Here is a 22,109-nt window from a genome sequence, read left to right as displayed (position 1 = left end):
TCCCTCTCCTCATCTCCCACCACTCTCCCTCGCAGCTCAACACATTCCAGCCCCACTGCCTTCCTGTTGTTCCTTAAACGTAAAAGCTCATTTCTTTTGTGGGACTTTGTACCTACACTTTCTATTGCCTTTGCTCATAGTGTTCTTTCTCCCCAAATCTTTTCCTGGCTTGTTTTTCCTAATCGTTTATGCCTTGGAAGAAGTTATCACCTTCTCAGGGAGCGTAGTCACTCTTCTCCTCATGCACTGCTTTATTTTTGGCTAAGTGATATACTTATTTGTTTACTGTCCAATTTCTCTATAGGATTGCAAACTCCTTGAAGGTAGGCACTTTTTCTTATTCACCCAGACTCTCAAATATGCAGAACAGTGTCTGGCATACAGTAGCTGCTCAGTGAATGTTTGTTGAGTGAAGACATGGGCAGTAGATTGGATTGACTTGAGTTCAGTATATGAGTATTTAAGCCCTCTTTGTGTTCCATCACCCCTAACCGTAAAATGAGTCTGCAGCTTACAAGCCTATGGCAGCAGGGAGAGGGGCATCAAATAACCAAAAGGTGAGGGGATAGAGGCATGATTGCAGTTGTTATTGATTGGTCCTGTGCTCTGAGGCAATAGGAGGGGCCAGGCCCTCTTGGGTGTTCCTACCTTTGACGTCCCTTTGCAGAGACATGCCCTGCTCGGTGGGGGAGGAGGAGTGGACCACCACCCCCGTCCCCCAGACCATCACGGAGCTCTTCCAAAATGGGAACCGGACGATGGAGAACCCCTCCCCTGCCTGCCAGTGTAGCAGCGACAGAATCAAGAAGATGCTGCCCGTGTGTCCCCTGGGGGCTGGGGGGCTGCCTCCTCCACAAGTGAGTCACTTTCAGGGTGTGACCGTTCAGGTGGGGTGCAGGGTGGGCTTGGGGAGAAGGAATGGGTGACCTGCCGTGTCAGGAGGGTCTCTTTCAGTCTTGATTCTTGTCATAGGGAAAAGCATGTGAGTTTTGAGAGGAGGGGCCTTGGAGCACATTGTTCCTGTATCTGAGGGAGCTTAGCCTGCTTCTCTCTTTTGAAGTCAGCCTAGTTTCCTTACTGGTTCGAGGTCCAACCAGAATACGACACTCTGGATCAATGAGCTGTGGAAGGCACACTGTGGACTCTCCCCCAGTGGTGGTGTCACGGGACAGACTGTGACAAGCCCAGCTTCATCTCTGCCTCTGCCACAGATGAGCTGGTGACCTTGGACAGGTCACGCTGAGTCCCTGGGCCTGTTTCCTCACCGCTGAATTAGGGAGGCTCGCCCATAAAACTTCTGTGGGTCTTACAACTCTGACATCCTCTGAAACTCTGAGTGTGGGAAACAGTTGTGAGCCATTTTTTCTGAGAATGATTTCAGGAAGAGGCTTGCTTTTATTTATTTATTTTTTTTTGCGGTACGCGGGCCTCTCACTGTTGTGGCCTCTCCCGTTGCGGAGCACAGGCTCCAGACGCGCAGGCTCAGCGGCCACGGCTCACGGGCCCAGCCGCTCCGCGGCATGTGGGATCCTCCCGGATCGGGGCACAAACCGGCGTCCCCTGCATCGGCAGGTGGACTCTCAACCACTGCGCCACCAGGGAAGCCCAAGAGGCTTGCTTTTGATGTCTCTCTGCTGCCTTATGAGCATCCAGGTTGCAGGGTGAGGAGAAGGAATTTCAAATGGTGTTGAAAACTTAAAGCTGTCCTTCCGATTGCGTTTCTTTAAAATAAGAGCTCTTCTCTTCATCAGTATAACTCCAGTGATCAAAAGAATTTGCTAGGCATAGTCAACGGTGCTGCTCCCTGAAAACCTTTTGTAACCATAAAGAATGATACTTCACAGTCTATTCTGATACTTCATAGTTGTTCAGAATAATTTTCTGGGGCTCTCCTTGGCTTGCCATAATGGCCCTGCTGAGAGCAGAATGGATCAGACCTTGGTGGCTGGCTGATGGCAGAGCCTGGGCCCTGTGGGCAGAGTCTGGTCACACTGTGGTACATGTTTGACGGACATGTGTCATTGTTGTCCTTGATTTGTTTTCTCTCCCAATTCTGCCCCATAAAGGCACATGTGCTCAGTTTACTTTGAATTTAAAAAGCTTCTAGCTCAGTCATATCTCAGTAAATAACTTTGTTTTTAATTAGTTTAATCCAAAGTGTGAGTCTCATATCTTAGTTACACTTTTCTCCCAAATCAGATTCATAAAGGGTCCTACAGATTTAAGGACAGTTTCTCAGGCTTTTTACATGGACCCACGAAGGACTTGGATGGAAGAAGTGGTATTAAAAGCATTTACTTTCACTGCTTTTCAACTCATTTGTCCCTCTGAGTTTTGAAGGAATAGGTGGTACTCAGAAGAAAAGAAGGAAGAATCGTTGAAATCTTCATACCTTCAGGAAAATGAGATAACTTACATGGCTGCCTCACAACATAGCTCTCTGAGCAGCGTAGTCTGGGACATCTACAGTGGCTCTCATGCTGGGAGAGAGCCAAGGCCTGTGTATAAGTCCTTCAGGTCTTTCTGGTCAGTATCCCTCACTGCTCAGACTGACTCCCCATTCGTTTACCCTACGATCCAAGTTCAGGCCCGAGCCACCATAGTTGGAGGAGCATCTGTGAGATGAATGAGTATGCTTTCTTTAACATCTCAGATGCCTAACTTTGTCTATAATCAAGCCCAGCCTCCTCCCCTTCCCCATTTAGCTTCTGTTAGCCCCCTGGGCAGAAATAATAGAAGTTAAGAGGTTGCCAGAATCCAACAGAGGAGATTGAGCTATAACTTTCACCAAATCTAACTTTAGATTTCCTTTAAAGAGGGAATTCATCTAAATGAAGCATGTACAGACTCATGCTGTTATCTGCTACAAAGCGATACTGTGTTCATATTCTCAGTGTTCTAATGTCAGGCTGTACTTTTAGGTATGGTAGGTTTCTCGGGGTGCCAGTACTTCTCAATCATGTCCTCCAAGTCAAAGTTAAGGATGCCATCAAGCAAGTGAAGGAACACTTGAAGCTCGGCAAGTAACAGTATCCATCCCAAAACATGTCAGAAAAGGGGGCCCAGAGTAGTTGGTACATGGGAGTAGCTGGCAGGTAAACATGGTCACCTAACAGTTTATTGTTTAAGACTTTTTAAAATACAAAGCCATCACTGGCATTTAGTGATCTTACGCCACTCAAGACTGAGCTCCAGTTAATACTTGAAAGTGTAGATCCTATACGTGGAGCATGGCAATTATTGTTTCTGCTTATCTCCTACAGAATAATTATATAGGTCAATGGAAATTTTATATGACCCTGTATAAAGGGTGTATAAGACCGTTCTTATAACAAGACTCTGTTAGAATTTTTGTTTCTGTTAGATTAATATGCTATACATTGTTTTTTTCCAATTTATTTACAGCCAGAAGAGTTTAACTTATTTGAGTAATTTCACACTAATATTTCTGCATGTATTAAGTTTTCAAACCAAAGCAGTCCTTTGTGTGTGTGAGAATTTACAACCTGCTGCTCTTATAATGTCAAAAACAGTGAACCAGAGTGAACCCCATTAGGCCACTCTCAGACCTCTTTCTTATTTTTTTTAAATATTTAAATTAAATTCCATTTATTTATTTTATTTTGGGCCAGGCCTTCCCTGACCAGGGATTGAACCCAGGCCCCCTGAAGTGGAAGCATAGTGTCCTAACCACTGGACTGCCAGGAAATTCCCTCTCCGACCCCTTTCAATAGTTTCATTTTGGTACTGGACTCTTTCATGAACTCAGAGAAATCAGTTCCGCATTTGAAGTGTCAGGTTATTGACCTGAAAATGATGGTTTAACTCTGAATAAAATAATTTTATTTTATTTATTGAGCCGGTGTTTTTCCCTGGGCTATACTTCAGATATTGCGTGTGTGTCTGCCTGATTGCATCAGTTGCATCAATGAACGCTCAGATTGCATCAACTGATTGCATGCAACTCATGGTGTTGAAAACTTAAAGCAGTCCTTCCTGATTGCGTTTCTTTAAAATAAGAGCTCTTCTCTTCATCAGTATAACTCCAGTGAACAAAAGAATTTGCTAGGCATAGCCAACGGTGCTGCTCCCTGAAAACCTTTTGTAACCATAAAGAATGATACTTCATGGTCTATTCTGATACTTCATAGTTGTTCAGAATAAGTTGCTGGGGCTCTCCTTGGCTTGCTATAATGGCCCTGCTGAGAGCAGAGTGGATCAGCCCTTGGTGGCCGGCTGATGGCAGAGCCTGGGCCCTGTGGGCAGAGTCTGGTCACACTGTGGTACATGTTTGAGGGACATGTGTCATTGTTGTCCTTGATTTGTTTTCTCTCCCAATTCTGCCCCATAAAGACACATGTGCTCGGTTGCATCAATGAACGCTCAGATTCTCACTGACCTTCTCTTTGCAAGAAGAACATGTTAGTGAACATAATTACGTCCATCTGTGTCATCTCTGCGATGTCCTCTGTCCGGGCCAGCTTTGTCGTGTTCCTGATCCAGGGTTGTTTCAGCAAATAGAAGCACCTGTAGTTCATCAGTGGAGTGAAGCCTATCATTCTACTGGCTCTCCAATTCTGTCTAGGACATGGTAAGAATGCTGGTCTGCCGCTGCTATATAAACCTCCAATAGGGCTCTGGATTGGACGGATGAAAGGGCCCCTGGCCATCACCAGGAAATGTTCTAGCTAGTCCAAAGATGAATGAAAGAGGAAAAGGCAGACCCAGTTGTACACTTTGATGTGACCAAACATGGCCTTAAGCACACGGCTGATCTCACGCCAGAGGAAATCCGTCCACACAGACTGCACTTCATACCACCACCACCTCATTCCCTAAGTGACAACTTTTCAAAAAACTGAGGCGGAAGACTCTTAGTCAAAACTTAAAGCCAATGCTTCTAACATGTCTGATAGATTTTAGCCTTCAGAGTCAGGGTGTTCTTTGCCTTACTAGGAACTCATCTGTCCTTCAGATTCCTGAGGACCAGGTAAGTGAGAGGTGACCGTGCTTCCTGTTTTTCAGTTTCCCCATAGATAGCTAATTCCTAATTTATTGTTTTTGCAGTATGTTAGAAACATAAAATAACATAGCTGTAAGTACAAGTACCAGGAGAGCTTAGAAGTGCCAAATCTAGTTTAAGAAGGCTGAGGCACTCAACTAAAATAAAAACTAAAGTTGTTAGTAAGAAAATCCTAGTATGTCTGGGATGGTACTGAAGAAATCCTTGTAAGGTTACTTGAGGTGACAATATTTACAATAAAGACAGTACATTATTACTGTCTCATTACCTTATGGCAACACAACAGTAGCTCCAGAGATGAGGATAAAAAATATAAAACACAGTAGAAAGAATCAGATTGTATATATAGGCTTTTATTAGGGCAAACATTTCCATAACCATAAATATCTCATTAAAACAAACAGATGACCAAGTACCTTTGTTAAACAGTGATTTAAAATGAAGTAAAAATTAGTAAAGTTAACTGTAAATGAAGATACTGCAGCATATAAACCAATGGGTCATCAATAACTTTTAATACCAAGACCTAATAACATTATTTTCCAGGTAAGTAATTATTAATGTGAAAACCATAATTAATACAGATGACCCAGGTAACATTGTACTCTTCCATAGTAAAGAAATATGTTTAATATTTTTATGAATCCTATCTGGTAGTATAAAATAAACTTTAATGGACAAAAACTTTTAAAATCTCAGAAAAACAGACATGATGAAAAGGTTAATAATGTATACAAATATTTTAAAGATATTATCACAGCTATGGAAATGAAAGAATCACTTGAATGTAAGAAAATGCTATAAAAGCAGAGGGTTGTCAAAATAGAGAAAAAGAGATATTTGGAAACAAATGAAAAGTCAAGATCCTATAGTAATAGCAACTATTTTTAATGTATGACAGATACTGAAATGCCTAGGCAAAAAGGAACAGACTGTTTACTGACGTGGTGGTGATAGTGGACAGAGGTAGCTTTTAAATATGCAAGGGACATAGCAAATTAACTTACCACCTCCATCAAATAAAAGTGAGAATCTCTTGGGAGAATTTAAGCACCATTAGTAGACACAGCTTATGGCACTTAATGAAATGCTTCATTTATCAGTGGAAGACTATTTCAATGGTGAAAATGACATAGGAATCAGAAGCATATTCTGCTGAGACCCAAGGAAGTTAACACTCTCCCGAACTGGAAAAAAATTCATAAGAAGGTATATAAAGTTATTGACTAAATCAGATTTGTTCTAAGAATAACTTGTGCTTAGTGAAATAGCTTACCAGCTGCCACAACTCTGGGATCCTCATGAGACTGGTGTCTCCCAGCTGCTCGGCTATCCGCACTCTCGTTCCACCAAAGAACATGAACTGCAGAAATAAATAAACCAGAAATAGATTCTAAAGACTGTGGCATTGCTCAAATAAGAAAGACAGAAACATTAATCAGAAACTGTAACTCCTATTCTTTAAATAAAAATAGTGATTATCAACAGGGTAACACTAAGTATATTAGTGATAAGATTTCAGAGGGGTGAGCGATCTGGGAGAGAAATTTATAAACATTGTTTCCAAAGTTTCCTTACTATAAATAATGCTGACATAAATTTCATTAGAGCAGCAGTACATGTACATAATAAGAACAATGCTGATGACAACTTCTACTAACATTTATTGGGTGCCTACTGCATGTTGAGCCTGGTTTTACATTTTGTGTGTATTAACTCATTTAGTTTTCATAATAACCTTCAGTGGTAGGTTATTATTATCATCATTTTATGGATGACGAAACTAAGGCACAGTAAGGTTAAGTAACTCACCCAAGGTGACAGAGTTTTAAGTGGTGGAGCTGGGATTCAAACCCAGGCAGTCTGGATCTGATTATATTCTTAACATAAACTCCTAAAATTTAAATTGAGAGAACCAAAGAGTATCTTACATATGTACACTTACAAATGTACAGGGTATATATTATACACTATCCTCCAGAAGTGAAGTACTGATTTATACTCAGCATATTATCATATTCCTAGTACACTGAGAATGAATTTAAGATTAAAAAGTGTGTGTACACACATTTCAGTAGTTTTTTTAAATAAAAATTCTACACGTCTATTATAGTAAATTAGAGATTTAAAAAACCTTTAATGTCATCATTCAAATGTGATTATATATTGTATATCCTTTCAAATTTCCTTCTTGTATAACTAAAAACATTCATATTTCCTAGAATGTTGGCAAAAACAGTTGAAAAAATTAAGCTTTTTATTTTATTGCCAAATTATTAAGGGGGGCAAGATTAAGCCAATACAACCCTATGTAGTACAACAGTACTTGTTTGTCCCCAACCCCTCCAATACTATATCTATATAATATGTTTTTATTAGGTAAAAAATGACATCCAATTATTGTTTTAATCTGCAACTTCTTTAATATATATTAGTCATCTGTGTCGTCTTTGCATAAGCTTTTATTTTTCTTTTTGCTTTTGGATTTCATTTATGTTTTTTTTGGTATGCACAGAAATTTGAGCCTTTGTACAATAAAATCATCAGTTCTTTTCTCTCCTTCATAGTTTCTTCATTTGCTTTTGGCTTAGAAATGTTGTTCTCACATATTATTAAATAAATTTATCTATATTTTGTTTCAGTAATTCTATGAATTCAGTTTTTTAATTGATATTTATAATCCATCTTGATTTTATTTTAGTGTATGGTGTGAGAAAGGCATCTAATAATTGTCATAATTTTTCTCCTCTTCATGTACTTTCCAACTTAAACAAACATCTATTTTTGCACAGTCCAGCTTTTTTTTACAATATATTATTAAACGTTGAATTTCTGGGCAATGATCAGCTCAACTCTGGATATGTTAGGTTTGAGATGTCCATTAGACATGAAGTGCAGAATATGAGGAGGCAACTGGATATTATGAGTTTTCAAATATTAAAAGTCTTAGTTATCCTCTCAGATAAACTTTATAAGCATTTTTCGAGTTTGCCACAAAAAATAAAAAATAAAAACCCTCTGAAATCCTGACTGGAGTATCTTTCAACTTGAAAAGTTAAATATCCCAAATAGGTGTTTTATTAAATAAATCAATATGGTATACATACTATGTGTATATAAGTAGTGAGAAATGGGTAATTTTTTTCTTTGGGCTTGTCCATGTTTTTAATATTTACAATAACTATATATTACTTTTCACCCCAAAACAACCCAAGTAATATTATTTAAAAAAATCACAAATGGTACAACAGTACAAACTTTCACATATAACATAAATAAGTTGCTGAGAAGCTTAAAAGTTCCTATCACAAGGAAAAAAAAATTGTAACTATGTGAGGTAATGGATGTTAAACTTATTGTGGTAATCATTTCACACAATATATACATATAGCAGATCATTATGTTGTACATCTTAAACTTACACAATGTTATGTCAATTACAATGTTATGTCAACTGGAAAAAAATCAATAAAACTACATTCAGAGATTGTGAAAAAAAGATTATGAAAGGAATAGGTGATTTCTTGCGGTTCTTTCCAGTTTTAAAAATTTTATCATTTTGATGTATCAGAGAAAAAAGCAGTTCAATATTTGCAAAGGTCTTCATAAGGTATTAATATTCTAAATAAATAAGATCTAAAACAGGTTTACTCAACCCTTAAAATCACAAAAAACTAAAAATTTGGCAATAAAAGGTAAAATACACTCAATAATGAGAAGAGAGACAAACTGACCCAAGGAACTTAAGAGTAAATCACCAATATACTTTGCAATTTCATAGAGAGATGGACAACTGTACCTCTGTTGAGTATTCCATATTCTGCATGGAACACTCCAACTAATTTTGTGTAGCCTTGATTGACATGTGTATGAACTGCCCTTTTAAATGGGTCACCCCACAGAGCTGGCCCACCAGGTTTCATCTGAAAAGTAGCCAGTTCATAGACTCCTGGAATAGGGAGAAAAATAAGTATTTTACTGAACACATTCAAGCAATTTGTAATCCTGTCTAGTTTGGTTCCAGTGGAAAGCTAATCTATATATAGATTTGGAGGGTCATATACATATACATGTTTATGTAGACATAGTTATTAATAATTTGCACTGTGCTTTTATGTTTAGAAAGTCCTTGGCCTACTTTAAGGATGAGTTGTTAAGCTTATAGAGAACAAAGAAATATTTTTAATATTTTAAAAATATTTTTAATTTATAAAATTTATCAATAAAATTGTGAGAAAATAATGGAATAGGACCTTTTAGCTGCCTGCATTTACACTTTTATAATAGAAATGAATAAAGTATTTTCCAATCTCTTACAGTTCTGTTCTTCTTTCCAACTTCTACTACTTTTTTGCTTTATATAATTTCCCCCTATAGGTCTCCATTTCTACCAGGAACAGCAAGCAAACAATGGACCTGAAGTGACTGTCTCAGAGTTTTTGAGGCAAAACAAACCCTAAAGGAGGTGGTTTTATTATTCCAGGTATATAATATCCAGGTAAATACTTGAAAAGTATTTTACCTTCTGGGTGGAAGTATAGGGTGGGTGGACAGAAAGAAACTAGGGGACCAGCAGATTTGAGAAGTAAAGGAAAAACATGCAAAAGTTACTGAAGAATCATGAATAACATAGAGGAAGAGAACCAAGATTTGACATTGTCTTTGAAGCCCACTAGTTCATTTAGATGGTGCCTAAAACTGAGGGGATCTAGGTGGATAAGGATCTAAATAAGACTTTTCAAATCTCTTGTAATCCAAAATGCACTACAGAATTGGGAATAATGGGGGAAATAAAATAAAATTTAAATTAGTTTATGCTTTTTCTAATCTGACCTTTGTTTAAAACTGGATTGAGGTAATAATTTCTTTAAGTCAGCAAGAAGTGAAATCAGGAAGAAGACAAATCTTTAGGAATTATTTTCAAACTGAGAAATAAGAAAGAGGAAGACATAAAAGTTAGACTACAGTAATACAGCTTGGCAGTTCCAGTTAATTCATTCCCCCCAAACAGTCAAATTTTATAAGCAAATTTGTACTTCATTCTTTGAGATTAGTAGTAATTTATGGAAAAATACTTTTATATCTAAAAGTTTGTAATATTTAAAAATTATGACAAAATATCATACACTATCCCTCATCTACCCACATGTGCTCTCTGCTCCCAAGGCCCAGCTTCTCAACCTTTAGTGACCATGTCAACTTTTTCTATAATATAGCTAAACTTTAAGTATCAGTATGATACCAATTTGGAAAAATACTCCATTATTTAATGCTCAATTTTTAAGAATAAGCTAAGAGCTCCAACTTATTTTTATCTCAACAATCAACATATGTTCCTATATTATGCAAAAGATTAACTTCATTTTTTTCCAGTAGAACTTTAGTTTTTATAGCTTAAAATCTTTAATATTTTCTCCATCAAAATTCAGTGACTAAGACGGAAGGACTTACCTTCTTTTGGAGGTTTTTCTAATTTGCACCATGGCACCAGATAAGTAATTTCACTCTCTTGTTTATCAATAAGAGCCAAATTTGGAATGAGAAATTGTTCTTGCCATTCCTTATCTTTGGCCAAGGCTTTCTGAACTTCAGTTCGATGAGCAAAATTGTCTATGGGATGAAAAGGAGTAAGAAAAATAAAAATGTCTGATTTAAAACCACCTGTACTTTTTCTGGGTTTCATTCAGTTTAGTAAATGTTCATCGAGGCCACATAAGGACTGTGTTATATCACTGGAGATACCAACATAAGTAAATGTGACACCTGTCCCCAAGCTGTTCATGGTCTAAAAGGGGAGTAGGAATGTAAACAACTGATAATATCATATAGTAATGGGCTTTATATGCTCTACCACTTAGTAGGTAGTTGTGAGGCTTAGGTAAGTTATTGAATCTTTGTGTCTGTTTAACTCCAGGGCTGAAGTGAGGATTAAATGAATTAGCACATGAACGGAGCTCAGAACAGTGTTTGGCACCTAGTGAGTACTCAGTATCTGTTAACTATTCTTATTAATTTTATTGAGGCATTTAAATTATGGCGCCAGTTTAGAAAAAGACTGTTTTTCTTTGTCAGTGGTGATGGTGATGAGTGGTCAGGTCAAGGTATAACTGAATTAAATTGAACATAAATGAAATTAAGATTTGCTTTTTCAGCCTCTTCTTTGAACAAACAGCTTCCAAAGAAATAGTGCTCATTCTCTTAATTACTGTCATCCATTCTTTTTACCCAGTACTATTTCTCTTCTGTTTGTTACCCATATGTTACTAACATATGGGCCTAGTACTAATATTTACTAATAGGGCCTTATAAGACTAATGGTAAAAGAGTTTTCTATGGTTTACATTGCAGATAAGGAATAACAGCCTTCTTAAAGCATTAGTAAGTTATATCAGGACCTTACGAGTAATTTCTTAATGAGACGTGATTCAGCTGGTGGTGCATTAAAGTATAAATTGTGTTTTTTTAAATAAATTTATTTATTTTTGGTTGCGTTGGGTCTTTGTTGCTGCGTGAGGGCTTTCTCTAGTTGTGGCGAGCGGGGGCTACTCTTCGTTGTGGAGCTCGGGCCTCTCATTGTGGTGGCTTCTCTTGTTGCGGTGCACAGGCTCTAGGCGTGTGGGCTTCAGTAGTTGTGGTTCGCGGGCTCTAGAGCGCAGGCTCAGTAGTTGTGGTACATGGGCTTAGGTGCTCCGCGGCATGTGGGATCTCCCCAGACCAGGGCTTGAACCTGTGTCCCGTGCATTGGCAGGCAGATTCTTAACCACTGCACCACCAGGGAAGTCCCATAAATTGTGTTTTAATGGGGTTTGTTTTATTACAACAGGGAGAACCCCTAAACTATGGCCACGTTAAATACAGAACGAGTACTTTTCATATTAAAGTACTATATGACTATTAACTTTGGACACTGATGACCAAACACTAAATGAAATTATTAAAAGTTCTTTAGATATCATCAAGTCCTGATGTGACTTCACAAAAATTTAATATTGGAGTTAAACATGCTAGGGATTCCTGTAACCGTTCTTCTTGTAAACCAGGGGTTGGTCAACTTCAATATTGAAAGAACTCACTTCCTTTCCTTTACCTCCCTAGCCTAGTATAATGACAGTGAATTCCTTGAAACTCTGGGGGCAGAAAAAAACCCAAAGTGGTCCTGAAATATAACAAAATTATTAAATCTTAAGGATGGGTGAGGGCTTCAAAGTTAACTATCATCCCCTATCAACTTCTATTTCCCTAAAGTCCCTAGATGTTTGAATGATTTCTGCTAAAACATTGATCCAGCTATAGCTTCAATATAAAGAAAAAATAATTCTACTTTCTTTTATGATCCTAACTCACTCTGGTTCTTGCATTAACTGCTTTAAATTTTTCATAAAAAATCTTTACAGTAAGCCATTCTAAACTTTTTTTTCTAGAATTAAAGTCTAGCTTAGAATTTTATGACTTGGAATTGGAGATGCCACATTTTCCCAATATTGCTTCTCATATGATAATATAAAGGTTCCAGCAATGGGCTGTTAAGAGTTATACTGTTGGGAAGAATAATCACTGAATTAATTTTTTTGGTATTGCTTTTTTAGTTTTACTTAACCTGTATGTATTTATAGTAACATAGATCCAAGAACTAAGTCTCATGTAATATCTAACTGAATGAAAATCTGTACTGAATACTTAAGCTGATGACTCATACCATACTTCCAAACATGAAACACTTTATTCATTCTGCCTCCAAATTCTACAGTCCAGAATCCAACCAATTCAGAGTGAGCTGTCCGAAGATGAATGTTTTTCTTAACATTTTCCAGGAACTCATTCATCTTTGAGGGCTTAACATAACAGGTACGAAATTCATAGAATGTTCCATCGTATTGTCTGGGGCCTGTAGCAAAAGATGAGCACACCTGAAGAAAGATAAGGCAACTTGAAATATTTGGGGAAGGTAGGGCTTATAATATTATGTTACAAACAAATCTGAGTCTGGAAACAAGGGACACTCATTAAACTCATAATCTGTTTCGACTTCTGTTGTCCTCTCTCCACTGAATTTGTTTAGAGATATGTCAATAAAGATGCCTGCTTTAAACATTCTAAATATATAGCTACTGTTTCCTAGCAGGGGCTCCACCTTTAGTCACTTTTCCATGAGAAGCTCCTAAGAAGGCACTGGGTCAGTCTCTTTACCAAAGGACAATTAGGATCCTAATAAATTTTACAAATAGTTAGGATCCTGATAAATTTTACAAATAGCTTATTATCCCTTATTTAGCTAATATTCCATCTATATTGAATAGCATATGTGTTAGAGTTAAGCATTTAAAACAATTTTTTAACATATACAGGTATTTTGGCTGGCACAATGACAATGTGTTTACTGGCAGAAAACTAATTTTTTTTTTACGTTCTTAAAACAATGGAAATTGCTGGTCAGGTAGAAGTATTTTCTAAATCCAGTGAAGTGGACCACTAGTCAAAAATAGGACAGGAGTGTAACTAATGTAATAGGAAACTATGACTTAGCCAGTTGCATTGTACTATGGTGATAGCCTGTGTAAATGCTAGAAAAAGGAAACATCAGTAAGTCAGAATTGTCTGAATAATTATTAGGGTTTAATTACATATGCAACCTGAGGAAGGGCATTTAATCCACCCAATTATAGCAGGTTGATGGAAATATCCCTTAAGAACCATTCATTACTTTTGTAATAGTCATATGCTCACAATGTAAATTTCTAATTGGGTTCTCTGAGTAAACTTAACTTTCAGTAGATGCTTTGTGTATGTATATGTGTTTGTGTATATATATATATATGTATGTATATACAAATATATGTATATACACACATGCGTATACATATACATTCATATAGCATTCTAGTTTACATATCCATTGTACATAAGTTTGGTTAGCATGTGCACATTTCCTGAAGCTGATTATACCAGAATTATCTATTAAAGTAGTTTTGGTACTTATAAGGCTATTGATGAATTTTGGGCTTATACTGACTACCTGATATGTCAAAGGAAAACAGTAGGCTTCTTCCTCTGACATATATTTTGTTTACAAAACACAGTAATGCATATATTTTACTTAATTGTGATAAGGCTTAATTATAATAATCTCTCTTGAGGTCATTCCATGTCTATGATGAGTTATACTCTTATTGCCCAACTGACTTAAGCTTGCCATCAAAAACAATTGCAGCTGCCCCTGTATTTGACAGATATTCTTTTTGTGCCATCTTACGAAACTTTACTAACAGAATGTTAAGCAAATAAAAACTGCCTAGTATTTATAGTTTAAAAATATTATAAATAAAATATATCAGATATCAGAAAATGGGCCAATAGGGTACTTGTAACAATTGCTTTTTAAGTTGCTTTTCAGGGAATTTGGAGATCAAAATATGTGATCAAAGGCATACATTTTATTATCGTTGGCAGAAGAACGTGTCCTCCTTGTATCCTCAAGTCCATTCTCTACGTCTGCGTCTTTATTCCTGTCCTTCCCCTAGGTTTGTCAGAACCATTTTTTTTTCATTTTTTTGGTTGACATTTAATAACATCAAAGTTCAGAGTAAAATTCTAAGGAATAATTCTTGGTCCTGCCCCAATAGAGAGAATCAGAATAAAGACTGTATTGCTGATCTTGGGTGAAGGGGCCATTAATGGTTCCTCTTTAGTCTTCACCAGAAAGTCAGTCTCTAGAGTAGATTATAATCCCCTTCTTACTGCTCTTTGAGAAAGAAGTAAAAGCCTAAACACCAAAAGGAAAAAACCTCTAGGTTAGATTCACAGAATAGGCCAATTCCTGACAGTTAAGGCTGAATCACAATAATCTGTTTTGTACATTTTTTATCCAGATTAAATAAGTTGTCATCATCATATTTGCTACGAGGGTCCTGACACTGCCTGACTAGGGCACCAACCTCAGGAGACAGTGGCATCTGGGCAGGATGCTTCACCACCTGCACCCTGGGCCCCCTCTTAAAGGGTCTCTGCCTGCAAAATGCTGGAAGGTTGTGTATTTCGCTTAATAGGAGGAGGCCTGTCCTATTGCCCCTTCAGTCTGGAGGGCCTTGTCAAAACACAAATCAGTAAGAGAGGCCGGACCAGTGTCTAGCACAGGCCCCAATGCGGCCACAGCGCTTCCGGGTACCTAGGCTAGAAACGGCCCCTGTCCACGATTGTTTGCGAGCCGGCCAGAGGCGACCCTGGCATTGGGTCTTCCTCTAACGGAACCCTTCCTCCTGCCGCGCATCCCGGGGTCCGCCGCCACGGGATTCCGAGACTTGTACTAGAAGTCGGCTCTGCGGCAGCAGAACCACGTTGGCAGGTCTGGGCCAGTAGGCGCATGCGCGGCCCGCGCTCTTCCCGCAGACGCCCCTCCCCGCCCCTCCCCCAGGGAACGATTTGGGCGCGTCTCGGACGACCAGTACCTGAGGCGCCTGCGTTCGAGCGGCCAGAGCCTTAGTCAGGCTCCTTCGGAGGGCAAGCATGGCACGGCTTCGAGCGCTCAGAAGGGCAGCGGCCGGTATTCTTCCTTGAATTCTTTCTCCTGTGGCTTCCCGACTAGCAGGGAGCGGCGCCTGCACTACTCCCGGACGCAGGCTCGGGGCGGGTCGGCTCCTCCTCCTGCGTTGGGGCCGGGGGGGCGGGTTGGGGGGCGGCCGGACCGCCCAGTCTGCCAGGCGTCTTCCGCAGCCTGAGCCCCAGACGCGTTTGGTGTTAGCTCTGACCCTTCCTTTCACGTTGGTTCCCTCGAACGTTCTTACCCCCAGCGTCAGAAATGACATTAGAATTAGCTGAGTGCTGATGTCGCTCCTGTACCACCTGTCTGGGCCCGTCGCCTCATCTCCTTGCGCACGTGCGTACAGTTCCTAAAAGTTCGTGTGTAGGATGCGAGTGTGTACGACCAAGGAGCCTTCACTTTTCTGTTCTAAGTGCATTCTCCTTCCCCATCACTGCCCACAGCGCGAAGTTGGAAGGCTCCTAATAACTTAAACTGTATTTTCCGGGAGCTCAGAGGAATGGGCGCACCGAGCTAGATATGAAAAAATCAAATATAAACATACGTTGTTAACATTCTGTGATCCTTAAAAGCAAAACCTCTGGTCTAGTCTCCCCTATCCCTGATTATTGCTCACCAGAATAATCACCTTTCAACATTTCGAGCTATTTCTTCTGACGCCTGTTTCTGTATTTTTAAATAATAGGCATATTTTGCTATTTCTTGTGTTTTTTTTGTTTGTTTTTTTTTCGGTCTAGATAGTATCTATTGACTCCTTCTATGGAAGAAGAGGATTTATATCTCTAGTATAACACTCCCCCCAAATAATTTCCCTTCCTGCGACTAATAATATTTACATGAAAAATAATCAGTTAATTGATTACATCATTAATTTACATTATTTACATCATGTTAATGTTTATGCTATTCTTGCTAATAGTTACATTATTGCAAACATTAATGCAATATTGCTTATATTATTAGGACTAGGGGGTTAGTTGTACCTTGTACAATGACTTGAATCATCAGTTCAGAGGAAAGGAGGCTTTTTAAAATTAGTAATTCCAGAAGGGCGAGTCATTTTTTCCAGATGATGGGCATCCATTTCTAACTAATGAAGACAAAACAAAGCATCATCTGTGCCCAGACTGGATCTTTATGTTTAAATTTATTTTCTTAGACTCCCCCCTCCCCAACCCCAGAATTAATTTATTCCCTCATTCAACCCATATTAAATTTCTTCTATGCTTCAGTCACTTTTCCAGAAACTGGGGTGCAGAGGTGAACAAAAGACAAAGTCTGTGTCCCCTTGGAAGTTCCAGGTTAGGGGAAACAGATAGACAAATGAAAGAAAAATATATCAGGGATTAATAAATACGTCGAGGAAAGACCAAGTAGGATATGGAGAATAGAAAGTGCTGGAGGGAGGTAGCAGAGACTGCTAGCTCTTTCCCAATGCCATTCTTGTCCCAACCCCTCTTAAAAAAATACTAATAGAACCCAGGCAGCTTGGTGCATCCATGTGACTTAAGTCCTGGCCAGTGGGATGTTTTAGTGCATTTATGACCTACTGTAAGTGATCTGAAAGTTGTGTAGGAGGGGTTGTTTTCTTCTTTGCCTTTTTCTTATTTCTGCCTGCTAGAATGTGGATGTAATGGTTTGAGTTCTTGGTCTTTGAGGTAGAAGCCACCTGCTGGGGATGGCAGAACAACAAGAGAGAAGCAGCCTAGGTTCTGACACCAAGGAACACCATACTAGGAGCCCTGGACTGCCTGTCTCTGGACTTCTTCCACAAGAGAATTCATCTTCTAGTTTAAGCCACTGCTATGTGGCTTACGTCTATGATCTTAATCATAGGAAGGTGACTATTTTTTTATGTCTCTTTTTCATTTGTTTCTCTTCTTTTCCTTATACTTATTAATCACCAGATTCTTTGCCAAAACTCAAAATGATTAAACCTGTTAATCAGTTTATCAGTTTCGTCTTCTAGAGATATCTTTCAGGAGTCTTTTCTCTTGGTCCAGTGTGGACTAAGCGTTCTCTAAGGTGGCCCTGTAGTAATTCTTGGATCTCCTTTCACTGATCTCCTGGGGAATCTCGTTTGCCTTGTGTTGGACCTCATTTTTCCAGGATCTTGCATCTTGTTTTTTCCTCCTAATTTTAGGAGACAGCACATGGGACTTAAACTTTTGAGACTTGCATCTCTAAAAATGTCTTTATCAACCTCCTTAAATTTATAGTTTGGGTGGGTGTAAAATTCTACATTGGAAATAATTTTTCCTCATGTTTTTAAAGGCACTGCTCCATTGCATTATAGTTTCTAGTGAGACATTCATCCCGTTCTGATTCCTGATCCTTTGTATGTGACTTATTTCTCTCTGGAAGCTTTTATGTTTTTCTTGTTTTCCCTAATTTTTTGAAATTTCACAATAATGTTCCTTGGGATAGATATTTTTTCATACATTGTGTCTCACTCAGTTGACCCCCCTCAATCTGGAAACTCTTAAATTATGAAAAATTTGTAATGTTTCTTGGATTGTTTTTCTTCCTCCTCAGTCTCTGGAACTTCTTTTGTTCAAACATTATGCCTCCATTTGAACCTCTAATTTTCTTTTTCCTCCTAATTTTTTAATCTTTCTTTTTTGCTTTTTTCGGGGTGGGGTTATGAAATGTTCTAATTTTATTTTCTAACTCATGTAGTAAAATTTTAATCTTCTAATTTCCATTGTTTATGTCCAAGAGCTCCTTTTTACCCCTTTTTCCAGAATTTTTTTTCCCCCACTCTCTTCAGAAATATTATCCTCTTTTTGTTTCATGGGTTCTATTATTCTGTCTCTCTGGGGACATTGATTATAGGTGTTTTCTTTTTAAATATTGTTGTTTTAAGTCTTCATTTGAGTTTTATTTTGTTTTCTATCTATTTATTTTTTCTGTCTCTGGTACTGGAGTTTTTCCTGAAATGTTTTTGTATTTGTCTCTCAGCTCATATTTTGAAGTTGGACTATATAAAAGCTCTGTGAGTTTGGGCGGGTCTTGCCAAGTAATGGGCTTTAGTGTAGGGTGATCTGACTGGGCAGTTTCCTTCAGTAGATGCCCATCACCCCACTGTTATTATCTATAAGTTATTTCTATTTTTGTCTAGTCAGTTTTCTCATCAAGGAAACTTCTGGTGTCCCACCTGTGAGGTCTAATCTTTGTTGCCAGGTTCTTGAGGCTAAAGAGAGAAGGAGGCCAGAGATCTCAATATTTGGTAGTATCTTTCAAGAATATATATAATATATATATACACACATACATATATATATATATATCGTTTAGGCTAATTTGCTGTTACAGATTGACACCAAAAGCGTATTATGACTCAAACACTAATGAATTTTATTTTTTATGAGAAACCAGAGTGCATTTACCTACTTGGCAGGCAGCTCTTCTATACATGATAAGGACCAGACTTCTTCCACACTGTGGCTTGGCCACCCCCTAGAGCCTCCTCATTAACTGCATCCAACCAAGAGAAAGATAGAGGAAACTTCCAAGAATATTTCCAAAAGGAGAATGCTTACAAGATAGGAGTAAAATTTATGGCTACAACTTAGAATTAGGTAAACATTGTTAAGTACTGTTAGGTGCCTAAGGCAATCTCCTATTTATTTTCTCACAGGTTTTAATTATCCTCAAAATGCTATAAGTTAAGTGAAAAAGGTGAGATTTTGAGACATTAATTTCCTCAGGTTCACTGCTGTTATGTGGCCCACCCAGGACCACTTTTTAATTATTGCCATCTAGTCCAATGAGTGTGAAAGTGCATTTTACACTGTACGTAACAAATAGGTATCAGTTAAAGGGTGGAGGAAATTATATGTGGTGGGGAAAGGCAAGGATCCACTTGATGATGTCTCTGCTTGGTTTTGTCCAAAGGTCAGCCTCATCAAATCTGAAGAAGGAAGTGGGAGAGATGGATCCAACGCTGGCCCAGCTGCATAGGAGGGCAGTAGCTCTACGTGTAAACTCCAGATGCTTGTACTTTGGTGACATCACTGGTAAGTACTTTCTTTGTGCTGCATCATTGTGTGGCCACTAGGTGGTGGTATAAACTAGTTTCCTTCATTAGGCCTCCAGTAGTGTGCGATATTTTTGTTATTTTTAAGTTCCTGTAAGTTAACCTGTAGGTATTTAGAGTGGATTTGTCTTACAGTTCTTCTTTTTTTGTTATATGGTATTATGTATTAAAGAGAAAAATTTCAGTAAAGATGAATTACTTTCAAAACTTTTATGAGTTACTTTATTATTAATATAAATAAATGGTAATAAAGTAATAAATTTTCATTCAGTGTTTCTTAGCAAGTATCCTACTCATATCAGTGAATATGTATTAAGCAACTGTTGTGTGTTGAGTATTGAATTAAATGCTGTGGGGAAGGAAAAAGACTGGATACCTCTTCTTGAGTTTGTCAATGTCTTGATATTTCTGTATCAGCCTCTTTGCTGCTAGCCTTCTTAGAATTAGTAGGAAAGACTTGTGAGCAGCCCAGTATTACATATAATATGAATTTATTTAACGCTGTTTCTATTAATAAAATAAATTGTTTTTTATTACTAAAACACATAAACATATGAGTTTAATATATATCCGTTATATACCTTTTTAGATATCCTCTGTTAATTGGCTTTCTTTATGTTTTGCATTTGAAAGTGAATTCTAGTGCCAATGGCATTTAAAAACCTGTCAATAATAAAAGCAATTATTTCCTGAAATAGGCTTGGCAAGTCTATTCCTTTGAATAATCCTTGTGCCTCACGATTGGAGTTGGGGGGAAACGTTTGGGGGAGGTATTTCTGGACCTTTTGCTAATTGTTTTGGATTTTTATTATGAAATATGGCTGATTTCTTTCCTAGGTGTAAGTTTAAACACCTTTTACCTTTAGGCACTAGTGCGCTTAGTCTGTGACACGTTTTTCCATGAAGTTCCTCTTTCAAATGAACACACATTATCTGATGCTCTCCAATGGAATTCTCTTCCTCTCTGCAAGTTATCATAGACACCTACTAGCTGAGTAATCAACTCACTTTTTAATCTGTGTTAGCTTTACCTGACTATCTTTAATTGCTTTTGCAGCATCTTTATAATTTGTTATTTTAAAATTTATTCTCAATATTGTATTGCAGGCCAGAGCATTAATGTAAGGGGCTTGTAGGATGTATCCAAACCCAGGGGGCCTATTGGCTCTTCTGTCCCTTGTTAGGTCCTTCAGGATATAGTTTAGGATTTCCCCAAATACACTTTATGATTGAACCTCAGATGTCCCTTTATCTCTTATGAAGGTTGACAGACACATAGCTTATGGGAAATCAGCATTATTCAGATTAAAATTTCTTCTGAAAAATGTAAGTTGACTTCTCAAGATAGCTTAATAGTGTAAGGTAGAAGTGGGTTTACTAGAAGTGGGGTTACTAGTTCCATTACTAGAAGTGGGCTTCATATTCAAGGTGATTTTCTTCTTATATAGACACTGAATATTAAGAAATATGGTTCCCAATTTTCCTACTACCTTGGTGTCATCAGAAGTTCTCACTCAGCACAAAATAAAACTAAAACTAGTTAGTGAAAAGTCATAACTTTACAGGCTGCTTCAGTATAATTCCTGTTTCATAGTGTTTTTCATTGAATAATGGTCCTGAACCTGTAAGTGTTTTGCAATGGAGCCTGTTGGTAGATTTATGTGACTAGAGTCTCATTTGTGATTACCTCTTCAATGAGAGCTAGGCCCTCATTTGGCTGGTTAATTCTTTCCTCTTTCCTATCTAGCTGCCTTTCTCATTTTTAAACGGGTTTTAATAAATATTGATTATTCTCAAATCATATATCCTATTCCTGTCCACCTCTCTTTCAGAGAATGTTGGTGATACCTATTTCACAGACAAGAGAACATCAGATTCTAATGTACCTGTTATTTCATAGGAGCTGTTATATATATTACGTCATTTACTTATCTCTTTCTTACTTATTGTCTTTCATTTCACCTTGTGAGGTTGATCTTCCATTTCATAAATTAAAACAAAAACAGCAAACAAGAAGCTCAAAGAAGCTAAGTGACTGACAAAGGGTAACAAAATGAGTAGTTTAGAGCTGGTTCACTCATTTTAATTTCTCTCCTATAATCCAGTGTTACAGGATACCATAACTTAGTTATTGATATTTAAGTGTTCCCATATGTTTATTTTATAAATAATGCTTCAGTGAATAACTCTGTGTGGATCTCCTTGGTCATATACCTGTAAGTGGAATTAATGAGTCAACTTCATACTTTTTGGTAGATTTTTAAATTGATTTATAATTCCTACTGTCAGTGAATGGGATTTCCTCTTTCTCCATATTCTTGACAGTTCTTGTAACGGTTTAATATTTTCGTATCTCTTGGCTGAGAAATATCTCGTTGATTTAATATACATTTCTCTGATTTCATGTGAATTGAGCCTCTTTTCATAATTTTATAGTCCATGCTGTTTTCCTTTTCTTTGAGGTCCTGTTTATATCCTTTGCCCTATTTTCTGTTATGTTGTTTATCTTAGTA

The 22,109-nt window shown here is 37.9% G+C and overlaps 2 protein-coding genes across 8 annotated transcripts in view; one reads left to right on the top strand and one right to left on the bottom strand.

Moving 5' to 3' along the window:
- LOC307188453 (phospholipid-transporting ATPase ABCA1-like) overlaps positions 1 to 22,109 on the top strand; it is a 190,388-nt gene that overhangs the window by 20,718 nt on the left and 147,561 nt on the right. For 4 of the 6 annotated variants that reach the window (XR_013828941.1, XR_013828942.1, XR_013828943.1 and 1 more), the window contains one exon: positions 668 to 967. Coding sequence is in view for 2 of the 6 variants with exons in the window: in XM_079925550.1 (XP_079781676.1) it covers positions 668 to 857; positions 9,401 to 9,448 (238 nt within the window). In the remaining 4 variants the exon portion in view is untranslated. Of the gene's footprint in view, positions 1 to 667; positions 968 to 9,400; positions 9,522 to 10,937; positions 11,001 to 19,454; positions 19,577 to 22,109 lie in introns of those variants that run through there. The other 2 variants (XM_079925550.1, XM_079925549.1) reach the window with 1 other exon arrangement.
- LOC307188452 (protein NipSnap homolog 3A) lies at positions 3,996 to 15,639 on the bottom strand. 2 transcript variants are annotated; one of them, XM_079925547.1, is made up of 6 exons: positions 15,466 to 15,639; positions 12,720 to 12,930; positions 10,475 to 10,633; positions 8,823 to 8,972; positions 6,300 to 6,386; positions 3,996 to 6,210 (listed from the first exon to the last, which is right to left on the bottom strand). In XM_079925547.1, exons 1-6 carry the CDS (start codon positions 15,523 to 15,525, stop codon positions 6,134 to 6,136), a joined length of 744 nt encoding a protein of 247 aa, XP_079781673.1. In that variant the 5' UTR covers positions 15,526 to 15,639; the 3' UTR covers positions 3,996 to 6,133. The 2 variants fall into 2 exon arrangements, with proteins under 2 accessions (XP_079781673.1, XP_079781674.1); XM_079925548.1 differs by lacking the exon at positions 15,466 to 15,639 and adding an exon at positions 14,452 to 15,440.

Source organism: Stenella coeruleoalba (assembly GCF_951394435.1).
Source record: "Stenella coeruleoalba genome assembly, chromosome: 7".
In the NCBI taxonomy this organism is placed as follows: Eukaryota; Metazoa; Chordata; class Mammalia; order Artiodactyla; family Delphinidae; genus Stenella; species Stenella coeruleoalba.
This window is presented reverse-complemented; position numbering and strand designations above follow the sequence as displayed.

What these genes read in the sequence shown, in the direction of transcription:
- LOC307188452 (XM_079925547.1), bottom strand. Translation starts at nt 15,525, where the DNA reads ATGCTTGCCCTCCGAAGGAGCCTGACTAAGGCTCTGGCCGCTCGAACG. An exon ending in ATATGGAATACTCAACAGAG is followed by an intron (nt 6,387 to 8,822) that starts GTACAGTTGTCC and finishes TTATTTCTGCAG; the next exon opens with TTCATGTTCTTTGGTGGAAC. An exon ending in TCCCAGAGTTGTGGCAGCTG is followed by an intron (nt 6,211 to 6,299) that starts GTAAGCTATTTC and finishes ATTTTTTTCCAG; the next exon opens with TTCGGGAGAGTGTTAACTTC.